Below are 11,889 nucleotides of genomic sequence, written 5' to 3'. Positions count from 1 at the left end.
CGGGGCTGGGCGGGGACCGGCCGCTTGGTATTTCTCCCTGGAGAGATACCGTGGTCGACCAGGAAGTATTCCTGCCCTGCTTGGTTGGCGTGGATGAGAGGGATGAATAACTTGCCGCAGCTACGATTCCTTTCATCAAAGTTTCCATGTGAGTGCCTTGGTGTTAATTTTTCTTCAAAAAGCACGAAACCGTGCCCTTTACAGTTGTGATGAAATAAGGTCCTCTCTGAGCAGCAGACAGCTTCATCGTTTCCGTTGCATTGTGTTACGTTTGGCTGTTGTGTCATGAGGGCTCAAAAGGAAGTGCCTCCACTGCAGCCTTAACAGAAACGATGAAAACGTGCAGCATTACCGTTTGTGGTACTTAATGCCTTTGGTTCTGTCTTTCAGAAAATGGCAGTTAATGTGTATTCTACTTCAGTGACTAGCGATAATTTGAGTCGACATGACATGCTTGCGTGGATCAACGAGTCTCTGCAACTGACGCTGACAAAGATTGAACAGCTATGCTCAGGTGAGGGGAGTTCCAAATTTCATGTGCACCCTCGTTCTGTAGAGATCCAGTCGCATTGTGTGAACCATCTGTGCTGGCCCTCAGTAGCCATGCTGTTGGCCTAACTCCTGGCATGAACAGATTCAAGGTCAATGTTATAATCTGGTTGTGCTTAGAGTTTTATTGAAAAGGTTGTTAATAACGTAAGCATAATGAAAAGGCATATTCTTCTGACTCACTGCGGCATAGATGCTATAAGAGGGAATGGGGGTTAATGTGGAGAAAACACTCTTAGGAGAAGGTGTTTTCCAATGAGGAATTAAGCGTTTAGTCTTGATGGATAGAGTAAGTATTACAAGTATAGTAACTAGCATAAACAAATGTGATTTCTTACAGAAGAGAACTACTAGCAGATTTGGAAGGTTGGGCAGAACGAGCAGAGTGAGGAAGGCACACTGGTGACTCTTGGGTTTGCCTTCATGACTTTACAACTCCTTATGGTAAAGGAGTATGTTCATCTGTGTCACCCGAGCTTACTTTGATTTGAGCTGACTTTAGCACAGCTGAATCTCAGAGTTGTATGCAGAAAAGGGGAAGTCATTGTGGTACAGAAATGGAGTCAAGTGTCATCACAGGGAGGAGTGTGTGGGAGGAGACTTGTAGAAACGAATAAAAATAATAGTCTGTGGAGTAAGAGCTGAAAAAAAACCGTCAAGGCTAAAAATGCAGCCTAGGTAAAACATAGTGATTTGGATAACTGCAAGAGGCAGGTGGCAGGGATTTGGTGAAAAGTGGAAGTGCAGCTCATGCAGTGAGTGTGAGATAAAGTGTTGCTCACAGAATGAGAGATGTGGAAATTGGAGGTGGAATAAAAGTTAAAATAAGTTTGGGACTGTCAGTACAGCCTGCGGCTGAGACCGTGGAAGAAATGTTTACAAAGATTACAGGGAAGTAGGGGACTTAGAATATACATCTGATAGGTATTTGCAGTGGCTTTTGTCTAGTGAGATGATGGAGGAAAACCTGTAAGGATGAAGGAACTAAAGATCTACAACTACAGAAGTAAAGGAAATGGTAAGCATTGTCTGCTTTCAGATAAGCAGGTTAATAAAATGGTTGTGTGCAGTGTTGATTTATATGGCTGAGAACTCTTGCTTGGAATTGGTGCGAGTCTTGGATGCTGTGAGAGCTCTGTCCCTGAGAAGTGAGGATAATTAATACCGGCTCTGCAGAATTTCAGCTCGCCTGTTTTCAGGAGAAGGCTGAGAGCTGTTATGTGGTATGCGCTGAGTAATGTCCCTTTCCTGTGTCTGCAAAAATACTTCATGCCTCTGCAGGTATGGAAGTGGCTTTCAGTGTCATCTGAAAACGGGAGTTTCCAAGCTTGCTTTGCTACCTTTGGCAAGGGCAGTAGCAACAGCAGCAATTTGAGGTTGCATAAATGCACAAAAAATGACCTTTGGCTTACGCTATGATCTTTCTTTTTTTTTTTTAATAATGCTTATCGCTCAGACTACCAACAGTTAGAAAAACCTTGATTTCTAGCAGGTCATCTATTTTTTTGAGCTGGGCATTGGAGTTCTTCAACAAGTGAACTGAAAAACAGTGGAGATCAAACAGCAAGATTTTTATTTTTTTTATTTGCTCCAGTGGATGAGCAGCGATCTTCTAGTAGCAGGTGAAAGTGGGAGCCCCAAAAGACCAGCAAAATACTTAGAAAGTCCTATCTTGTTCATTTTCTATCAGTTACCTGTGGTTGAGATGAATAGACTGGCTTAGGGAAACACCATGATGTATTACTACTTGGCCTTTTGTGTCTCACAAAAGACTGTAGCTGATGTGCCATGATGTATTACTACTTGGCCTTTTGGTGTCTCACAAAGCTGTCCTGTAGCTGATGTTTTAGGTTATGGTTCTTGTTACTCTCCGTGTACACTTAGTTCATTGATATTGGTGGGGGGAATAATGCTCAGAATGTTGCGCTTGTATTTTCAGTGGCACACAGTTGCATATCATCACTGCAGAGTGAGGATATAGTTTAAAAATATATATATATTTTTAATGGGTGTGTATATTCTACAAAAGCATTTTTTTTTTGGAGGTGGTTGTCTTTTCTTTGTGGCTGAACTGAATCCCTCTTTTGCTCTTACAGTAAGAGCTGAATTGAAGGGCATAAAGCATTTAAAATGAATAAAAAGAAACACTGACTCGTTTCAGTTCTTTGATTAAGGCTTGATTTAAACATAATGCAGCTTAATTTAGCCTCTTACCTTTGAGGGCACCTTGAGTTGTGTATAGGTTCTGTTTGTAGTACATAAATGTGTCAGTTTTTAAATAGTGATTAAATATAACTTTTAGAATAATTATTTTTCTAGTTTAGTTCTATTAGTGTTGATAAGAGGAGGTTACGTGCCTCTTGGACACATGTGACATCTCAGATCTGTACTGATATCCATGAAGAAAGGAAAGTCAAATTACTCACTGGATTTTTTTTTTTCTCTTGGCATTATGGACGCAGTATTGCTCTTGTTCTTAAGAGTTCAAGTCACGAGACCAAAAGTTTGGTTCTGCAGTTTACTTAAGCTTATTTATGGCTACGCTGCACTAAACCGGGAGACTGAAGGTTGCTGCTTTCTTGCTTTTGTTGCCTGTAGCTGAGGAATGAGTCAGGTCAGTTTGCTGATCTGACTGAAAAGTTCCTTACGTAGGCTAGTGAGCTGACTTGATTTATCCTGGGCTTTGTATTGTTTTTCTTTTGGCAGGTGCTGCATACTGTCAGTTTATGGACATGCTCTTCCCAGGTTCTGTAGCACTCAAGAAAGTGAAGTTTCAAGCAAAATTGGAACATGAGTACATTCAAAACTTCAAGGTTCTACAAGCAGGTTTTAAACGAATGGGTGTTGACAAAGTAAGCTGGGTTGTAACTGATTCTCTGTGTTCTAAATATCAAAGTAGACGGAATGCACTTTCAAATTTAGAGCTGGATAAATCTGGCAACAGAGATTGCTTTTGGTGTAAATCTCAAAGGTTTTTGTTTGCATTGGGGACCTCACTTGATTTAGGACAATATCTGCTTTACTCCAGATAAGGTTAGGTTTCCAGTTCCTAATGATGAGATGAATTTTTCAGTTTTAATTCTGTGCAACTTATGTAGCACAGACTAATATTGAAATTTCTATGAGGTAAGGTTTACTTGAGCTTCCTGTTTGACCCATCTTTGTACCGGGTATGTTCCCAGGCGTGGCAGTCCTAAGGATTTCAAATTCCTCTTTACAAGTGAATGTAGTCTTAAGGTAGTGAAAATGAGATCTATGAAAAAACTTTTTCAGGTCGCATGATAGTTCTGCTTATGGTAGGTTGATTTATCTGGGTCATAGTTACTGACAGCATGTCTGGTATGATGCAGAACATTTCTGTGTTAAAGCTTTTTACCTGTGTTTAAGAAGGCGTCTCATTCTTTATTGGCTAGCAGCTTCAACACACGCTTAATTGGCCTTCTGTTTGGAGAAGGTAGCTTGTGCAGTATGTCCAGAACTGGACAGCCAGCCATGCTTCCAAATGCTGAATAATCACGTAATGATAATGGCTCCTGGCCCCTGCCAGGTCATGGGCTCTCAGCTCATGGCCTACAGACAAGACTTCCCAAATTGCTGCATCTTTTGAATAATCTTCACTTATACTCCTCATTCCCAAGAAATTATAATTATAATCTTCTAAAAAGGTGAGGTTTAGATGTTGTAGCGGTTCTGTGTTCTAGCTGTCTATGACATTGGTCAGCAGTTCAGATTCATGAAAGCTAGCACAGAATGAACCAGCTTCAGATTTACAGAAAGTTTTGTGTTGAAACTCGGTGCAGCAGAAACCTTGCTGTAGAATTATTTAAAATTATTTGGACCCTCACACTGAGGGCATGATTTGTTTTTACTTCCAACTATTAGCAAAAATCGTACTATTTGACATACATTTATGTTCAAAGAGGATTTTCTCTAGACTGGACAAAGAATTACATTTGCATATCTTCTGAGTGCACTTATTTTAAAACTTTATCTAAAGATAGAGAGAGAGGTTCTTTACCCTTGATATGAGTTTGACTTTTTTTTTTTTTTTCCCCCCTCTCCAGATAATTCCTGTGGACAAACTAGTGAAAGGAAAATTTCAGGACAACTTTGAATTTGTTCAGTGGTTCAAAAAATTTTTTGATGCAAACTATGATGGGAAGGAATATGATCCTGTTGCTGCTCGACAAGGCCAAGAGACAGTAGCACCAAACCTTGTTGCTCCAGTTGTGAACAAACCCAAGAAATCTCTCAGTTCTAGCAGTGCAGGTAGAGAAAATGGTTACAAATTATATAGCTCATTAAAAACTCTGGGGAAAATAAGACTGGGTTGCTATTTCAAATCAATGTATGAAATTGATAGTATTTTGCATCTTGTTTCAGAGATGCTAGGCTTCAAACATGGGGTCATCCTGTAGTACCCAGTTATCTGGAAGCTACAGAAAGATCAATATTTTCTAAAAGAGAACATGGCAAGGCTTGGTGCCAGCACATGCCAAAAAAAAAAAAAGGACATGTTGCATAGAGTCATTAAGAAAGAAGGAACATATCTTCAAACTCTTACATGCCTGACCGTGTTTGGAAGGGGGATAGTACCTTTATAGGAGGAAGAAAGATGTTCTGAGAGGAACTAACACCGAATTAATCTTGCAGCCCCACAGAGGCCCATTGTTACACAGAGGACTGCAGCAAATCCAAAAGCTGGTACTGGAATGGTCAAAAAGGCTGCAGGAGATGATGAATCGGCAGGATTGATTGAGCAGGTGTGTTGACCAGAATGGCCCTGTGTAATGACCTGTGCTTTATAGATTTATGTACAGTTTTTTTTTTTAATTGCATGAAATGACTGGGTCAGGCAGATGGAAGAAAATGATCTGAATCTAGTACACTCATTTAAAATCACTTAATTGGAAGCCTTCATTATAGTGATCTTGCTCTCCTGATCGGAGCAAAACTCCTTCTGTAGTACATGAGTACCCAGACATTTAAACCTAGTATGTGCCATATCACACATAGCATTGTTTTTAAGTATTTCCACAGCTGTGTAGCAGCGATCACAGCATTCCAACTGAGCTATGAGCAGCTGCTACTTCACTGAAATACTGAATGTAATACAACTAAAACTGCCATCAGTGTGAGAGTTGTCTTGAAAGAACGTGTTAGCAAAGAAAACTGCAGGCAGTTAGCATTTTACCTATTTCATGTAATAAGCCTTCAGAATTTCCAAGTGATATTGCATGTGTTGGACTGGGTGTGTGCTGTGGCAGTAATATTACAATTTGAGAAATAGACCTTTTCCTCTCGCAGTCTTCCTTCCCCTCCGTCCCATCGTGGTTACTGCTGAAGTGCTTTGCATATTAATGCCCTTCTGAGAGCTTTGGGGACCCTGCCTTTTGAATAGCTACTACTGAATTCTCTCTTTGGTGGATAAATAATTATTGATGCCCTTTGGCAGATCAATGTCCTGAAACTTACTGTTGAAGATCTGGAGAAGGAGAGAGACTTCTACTTTGGCAAATTGAGGAACATTGAATTGATCTGCCAGGAGAATGAAGGGGAGAATGATCCAGTGTTGCAGAGGATTGTGGAAATTCTTTATGCCACAGATGTAAGTAATCTGGTATAAATTGTATTGCATAGTTCCTCCCTCCCCTTGTAATTGGAAGCTGGTTTGCTTTCCAGGGCTCCCTCTACTTGGTTTTTTCCTTTTTATTTTCTTTAGGTTTATGGCCTAGCTTTTTCCCATAATAAAGGAACAGATAACATAATTGCAGTCAGGCAGAAAACAAGGTTAGCCTTTCCTGAAGAGTATGTAACAAATAGATCAAAGATGAGGAAAATTATTCTTCTGGTAATATATCTTGACACTGTAAATGGTGACTTAAGGGTATCTATCCTATGTAAAAGATTAAAAAAAAAAAAGCCGTTCAGAGTAGCCCAGGAACTGGTTTGACATCAGATTTTCATTAAAGCACTTGTTTTATTCCCCTTCAGGAAGGCTTTGTGATACCTGACGAAGGAGCACCGCAGGAGGAACAAGAAGAGTATTAACAGACCACATACTGTACCAGCAGAGCAGCAACATCAGAATTCTTTGCCCCAGATCATGTGCTTAACTGTAAAATACTCCACTTTATTCTTAGAGGACTCACTGGTTTCTTTTCATAAGCAAAAAAAGTACCTCTTCTTAAAGTGCACTTTGCAGAAGTTTCACTTTTTACAGTGGGTTTGAGTTAGGAGCTCTTTCTCACTTTGTAGCAGAGCAGTATTCATATCTAGGTGGTATATTTAGGGAGCAAGAGGCTGAATATTTGGAACTTGTTGCAGAATGGTTTGCTGGTAAAACACTGGTTTGTGGGAAGACACTTTTTGTATCTAAGGTGGTGTGTAGTAGAGAAATTAAAGACTCTGACTCACAGAAAGATTGAGTTAATGTGAAATTGCAGCACAGAAATTATAATAAAATGCCTTAAGAGTATTTAAAATATGCTTCCATATGCCAAATTGAAGTAATGTGACAGGAGATTTTATGTGCTTCATATTGGGGTAGACACTTGTTTAACTCTATTCACTGCTGTCTGAGAGGCCTTGCGTGGCAATCTCACTTTGTCAGCAAGTGCTCAAAAGGGGCTATTAAAACAAAACTCCATTCCTGTGTAAAGCTGCTTACTAAGTGATTAGTTCTCGATGAAATAGGCCTTAACGTTGCCTGTCGCAAGATTAGAGGGAGTATGAACAGCTGAGACACATAAATTACCTTGAAGAGTGCTAAAGCCTTTTTTGATGGCATTGTGGCTAATGACTTTGCCAAAACGTACTGTGTTTTCTGTAAGAAAAACAAAACAAAAAACCAAAACAACAACAACAAAAAAAAGCAAAGGGCATCCAGTCTTACTGCCTAAAACATTCTTCAGAAGTAATTTTCCTTCCTGGCTCTTCTTTCTATTTGTCCTGTTTCTTTTTATTTTTGTTGGTATACTTTTTGGTCTCTCACTTGTTCTTTTCTCTTTCCTATCCCAAGGAATGCTGATCAAATCCAATAGTTGTAACAGGACTTGCACTGTGCGACTATCTTAGAATGAAAGTGAATTGAGCACATGAGGATGATGATTTTTCTGTCCCTTTTTTCCTCCCTTTCAAATCAGGGCATATCTAATAATAATACTTGCCAGTTCAGTAGTCTTCTGGGGTAAAAACTAAAAGATGCTGGCTAACAGAGCTAATGGTATTGCAGAAAATACAGTACTGAGACTAACTTAAATATTAATATTTAAATACTTTCCTTACCTGTCCTTTTTTGCTATCATACCCCTCATTACTGTTGTGTTTGGCAAGATCCTGCAAGACTTCTGATCCCCCTTCACTACTGAGATTGATCAGTCCTGTTGTGCTTGTATTCATTTATTTCTGGTGGTAGCTTGTCCTAAAATGTGTGTAGGAGAGCATTTTATGGTAATTGTTGTGTAGTGCATGAATCTTTGTGAAATTCAGAGAAAAACCCAAATTCAGTGAATGCCAAAAATGCAAGTAATCTAGCCATTGTTTAAAATTGCAGTGGTGCTATTTCTCTTGTGGCCTTTTAGACTTTTGTTGCCCTAAAACTCCATTTTACTGAGAAACCATATTTGACTTGGATTTTTCTTGACAGGGTTTTTCTATTTTAAGCAGTTTCTAAATAAAGTTCTGTATTTCAAGAGTGTCATGTCTACTGGAGTCTCTCATGCTTTCAGATATGATTAGGCAAAGCTAAAGTTCGTGATATTTTTCGTGATGAAGCTTGCAGGACCTGGAATATCAGCTTTCATTCTCCAGTCCTAGTTGCAGTCATTGCTAACTCGAGTAGCAGTAATGTTGACACTTTCCTTGGAGTCTGCTCGGGGAAACCGTTGCTTGAGTTTTGGGTTGGTTGGTTTTTTGGTTTTCTTTTTTTCCACCCCTCCCACAAGTGGATGAAATGTGAGTGCATTGTTGGCATCCTCCTTCTCATGGTGTGAAGATGGTCCTGTATAACAGGAATGCTGTCGCATGACTTTAAGTGTGTTTAAAGTGTTTGAAAACTGCTAAAACACTGGTTATTAGCTATGAACAAATAAGATGTTAATTGCATCTGTCACCACTCTCTATGAGCAGAGTGATTGTAAACTTAGTTGACTTGTTTCATTTGAAGTGTGTTTCATAGATGAGCTTAAATGTTGCTGTCACAGATGTGTGCACAGACCTGCATCTTCAGAGAAGTGCTTATGTGACGTATTTAACCTTGAAATTGGAAGTGTTCCCTACAGGGCTTCTCTATCATGCTGCAGAACACCCTCCCTGCCCCTGAAGTACTCTGTGGATGCCTTATTCTAAAGAATAGGCATTGCTGGCATTGCCTACTGGGATTGCGAAACTGGTGTTGGACTACAGAAGTGCAGACATAGAACAGGGGGTTTGATGCACATAAAATCTTCTTTACCGTTACTTACTTGCTTTGAGGTCGGAAGCATATTTTTTCGGCTCTAAATATTCCATTATTCCAGCAACTCAAAGCAGAAGATGGCGATAGTCCGTGGCTGAATTTGAAGAGAACTCCTTGGGTGTCTGCTCTTTGCAGTCCAGTTTTGCACTGGGACGTGGTTGCTTCAAGTCTCTTTTTAACAGGATTGCATGTGTAGAACTGTGAAGCACCCATGTCATCAGATGGATTGCATTAGGCTGATTTTGATCTCTGCTAGCAAAGCAAGCAAATATCCTTTTACGTGAAGAGAATGATGAGTCAGAAATACTGCTAGTGCGTCTTGTGAGACTATTGAATGTGTGGACCTATTGGACGTGCATTATAAAACTAAATTGAAAGTGCAGTCTTTTAAGTCAAATGCTGCTAAGATTTCCAATTGCTTACGTCACTTCTTTGCTACCAAGATGAGTTATAATGGGGACAAACTCATGTAGTCAAGTTATGACTCTATTATAGATATCTTGGCACAATCTGTTTTTTTAATGTCCTTTTGGGGAAGAAAATAACAACAATAAGCCCAACTCAAACCCATAGACTTAACATAGCTACTCTGTTACACTGGTACAGTATATGCTGTTAAATATTAAATGCGCACCTGCTGGAACAATTCCAATAGCATCCAACCTTTCTTAGTATCTTAGTTTTATCAGATATTTGAAAAATGAACAGAATGGAAGAAGCAAAAACTCACATCTCCTTTCTGTACCAACATGTCTTACTTGCAGGTGGACTTGTGGATGTTTTTTTTTAACTTTTATTGTTCAATTTTTTAAAAATTCCTGGTTTGCAATGACAATTCTTACTGTAACTGTTCAAAGCCTTCAAATAAAGGCCAAAAACTTACTTGCTGTTGTATCATATCACTATTTAATGTGGCTGCTTGAGCGCTCCGTCATCTTGTAGTCTGTCTAGTCGAATGTCCGTTCACAGAAACGTGCGCGTCCTTCAGCAGTGGGAGTTTTTCTTTCTTAGAACATCCGTCCACGGATAAGGCTGCAATCTGCTTCTTACAAAAGAAAGATATTTTTTGCAAGTAAGTGTGTAAACCTAATGAGGGCTGTACCGTAGATTTCAAGCTAACCTGGTGGTACGCAGACCTTACCTCTCAGTTTCTATACTGGTGTGAGAAATAGAGGGGATGATAATATGGGCCTAATGTATTATTGCAGGGACTGCAAACAACCGGGGCTACTGGCAGAGAAACAGGAGTGGGCATCAGGGTACCTGTGCTTCGTTAGCAGGACAGCTGAAGAGTTTACTGATCTTTTAATGCAGAGAAAGCAAGGAGAGACGAAGTCATTGCAGATCTGCTGCTGGTCAATTGGAATATGAAATTGCAAGGAATTTGGATGAGAATAGGCAATGCTGTAGCTGACAATGCTTAGAACGCAGGGAGCAAAAATGCAAACCGTGGTTTTGCTGAACGGAGACCTGAATAAGCTCCGTTGGTAAGTAAGATCTCCGGGGATGAGGTTTTGTGTCTGTGGCTGTCGGTTCCTCACAGAAGTTCCGTTTGGATAGTTAATGGCCTCGAATGAGAGGAAGGAAGGGCGTTAAAGAAATGTGACTAGAGAACATGGAGGGTATGGAAGTAGGAATTAGAGATGGTTGTAGTTATAAAGGAACAAGATAAATGTATGATACAGATAACACTTGAACGTGATGCAAGAGAAGACTTTTAAGGAAAGGAAGGAGAAGTGCAATGTTCTATGGCTAAAGAGGAATACTGGGTGCATAAATACTGGGCAGGGAATATGTGCTTAGGTAGAAAAGGAGCCAGTGTTGGTACAGGCAAAGTCCACCCAAAGAAATGGAAAACAAAGGGGTTTTCTTATTTGAGTAATACCTGTGAAACTGAAGGATCAGACTATCTGGAAGAAAACAGTATTTTTGAGGATGTTTAAGACAGACAATCTGTATCTTCCAAGAAAATGTTTTTCTTCTCTCTTTAATAGAGAAGGAGCAAAGTTAAACTTAACTTTTCAAATTTTCTGAGACCAAAAAGAAAGTTCCCAGAAGGCAATCCCAGCTTTGAAAAGGCAAAGGCCACTTTCTGTAAAAATTACCCTTCTCTTTTTTCCACACGGCTGACTTTTTGATCTGTGGCCTTTAAATAATAAATATATTTAACATATGGATATATGGTTATAGGTATAAATATTTATTAAAATGATATATAAATATTTAAATAATATGACAATAAACATAATAATGTTAAAATATTGTATATGAATATGTAATGTGTGTATATATATTTAAAATATCTTTGGCTGAGCTGTCAGAACTGTAGGAAACATGAACTGATGATGTCTTTATTTTTAAGTCTGAGAGATGTTTTGCAGACATTTTCCTCTTGAAAATAATTTTGCAAAATGGTTGTCTGTCAATCTTCTCATAGTGCTCTGACTCTGATTTTGTCCCCAGGGGATGCATAAGGATGAATGGGCATTCAGGAGGCATTAAATCTCGTGGGACAGTATGGATATAAATCGCGACGTATTCAAAGATCCGCAGATTGATATTTATGAAGTGATGAGCAGATGAAGTTAAAATGAGGGGACAGTGCAGTTGGGTCCGTTTTCAAAACCTGAATACAAAACCATATTTAATCTTTGCTTTTCTCTCAAAGAAGGGCTTTCTGGGAGAACGAGGAGGAAAATGGACAGAGAGGTTTGTGACAGTGGCTGTCAACATGATAGTGAAGCTCCACAGCAATCCTCACATAAAGGTAGAGAAGGGCAAAGAGGCGGAGCGGTCACCTCTGGGACCCGTCTCCCTGTGACCAGTGGATGCCCAGGGAGGTGGGAACAGATGAAATGTGGTGCTACAAGGGTGAGCAGCAC

At 39.6% G+C, this 11,889-nt stretch overlaps 1 protein-coding gene across 2 annotated transcripts; it reads left to right on the top strand.

Annotated features, from left to right (window-relative positions):
* Positions 1 to 389: 389 nt before the first annotated feature.
* On the top strand, positions 390 to 6,722 carry MAPRE1 (microtubule-associated protein, RP/EB family, member 1). Of its 2 annotated transcripts, none has more exons than XM_009893387.1 (6): positions 390 to 514; positions 3,256 to 3,401; positions 4,614 to 4,818; positions 5,203 to 5,312; positions 6,005 to 6,157; positions 6,544 to 6,722. In XM_009893387.1, the coding sequence occupies exons 1-6, from the start codon at positions 394 to 396 to the stop codon at positions 6,598 to 6,600; spliced, it is 792 nt and encodes a 263-aa protein (XP_009891689.1). In that variant the 5' UTR covers positions 390 to 393; the 3' UTR covers positions 6,601 to 6,722. The 2 variants fall into 2 exon arrangements, with proteins under 2 accessions (XP_009891689.1, XP_009891690.1); XM_009893388.1 differs by having other exon boundaries at positions 394 to 514; positions 4,614 to 4,803.
* The last annotated feature ends 5,167 nt before the right edge of the window (positions 6,723 to 11,889 follow it).

This window comes from Charadrius vociferus, unplaced genomic scaffold (genome assembly GCF_000708025.1).
Source record: "Charadrius vociferus isolate BGI_N301 unplaced genomic scaffold, ASM70802v2 scaffold259, whole genome shotgun sequence".
Classification (NCBI taxonomy): Eukaryota; Metazoa; Chordata; class Aves; order Charadriiformes; family Charadriidae; genus Charadrius; species Charadrius vociferus.
The sequence above is the reverse complement of the archived record's forward strand: the minus strand, read 5'-3'. Positions and strand labels throughout refer to the sequence as shown.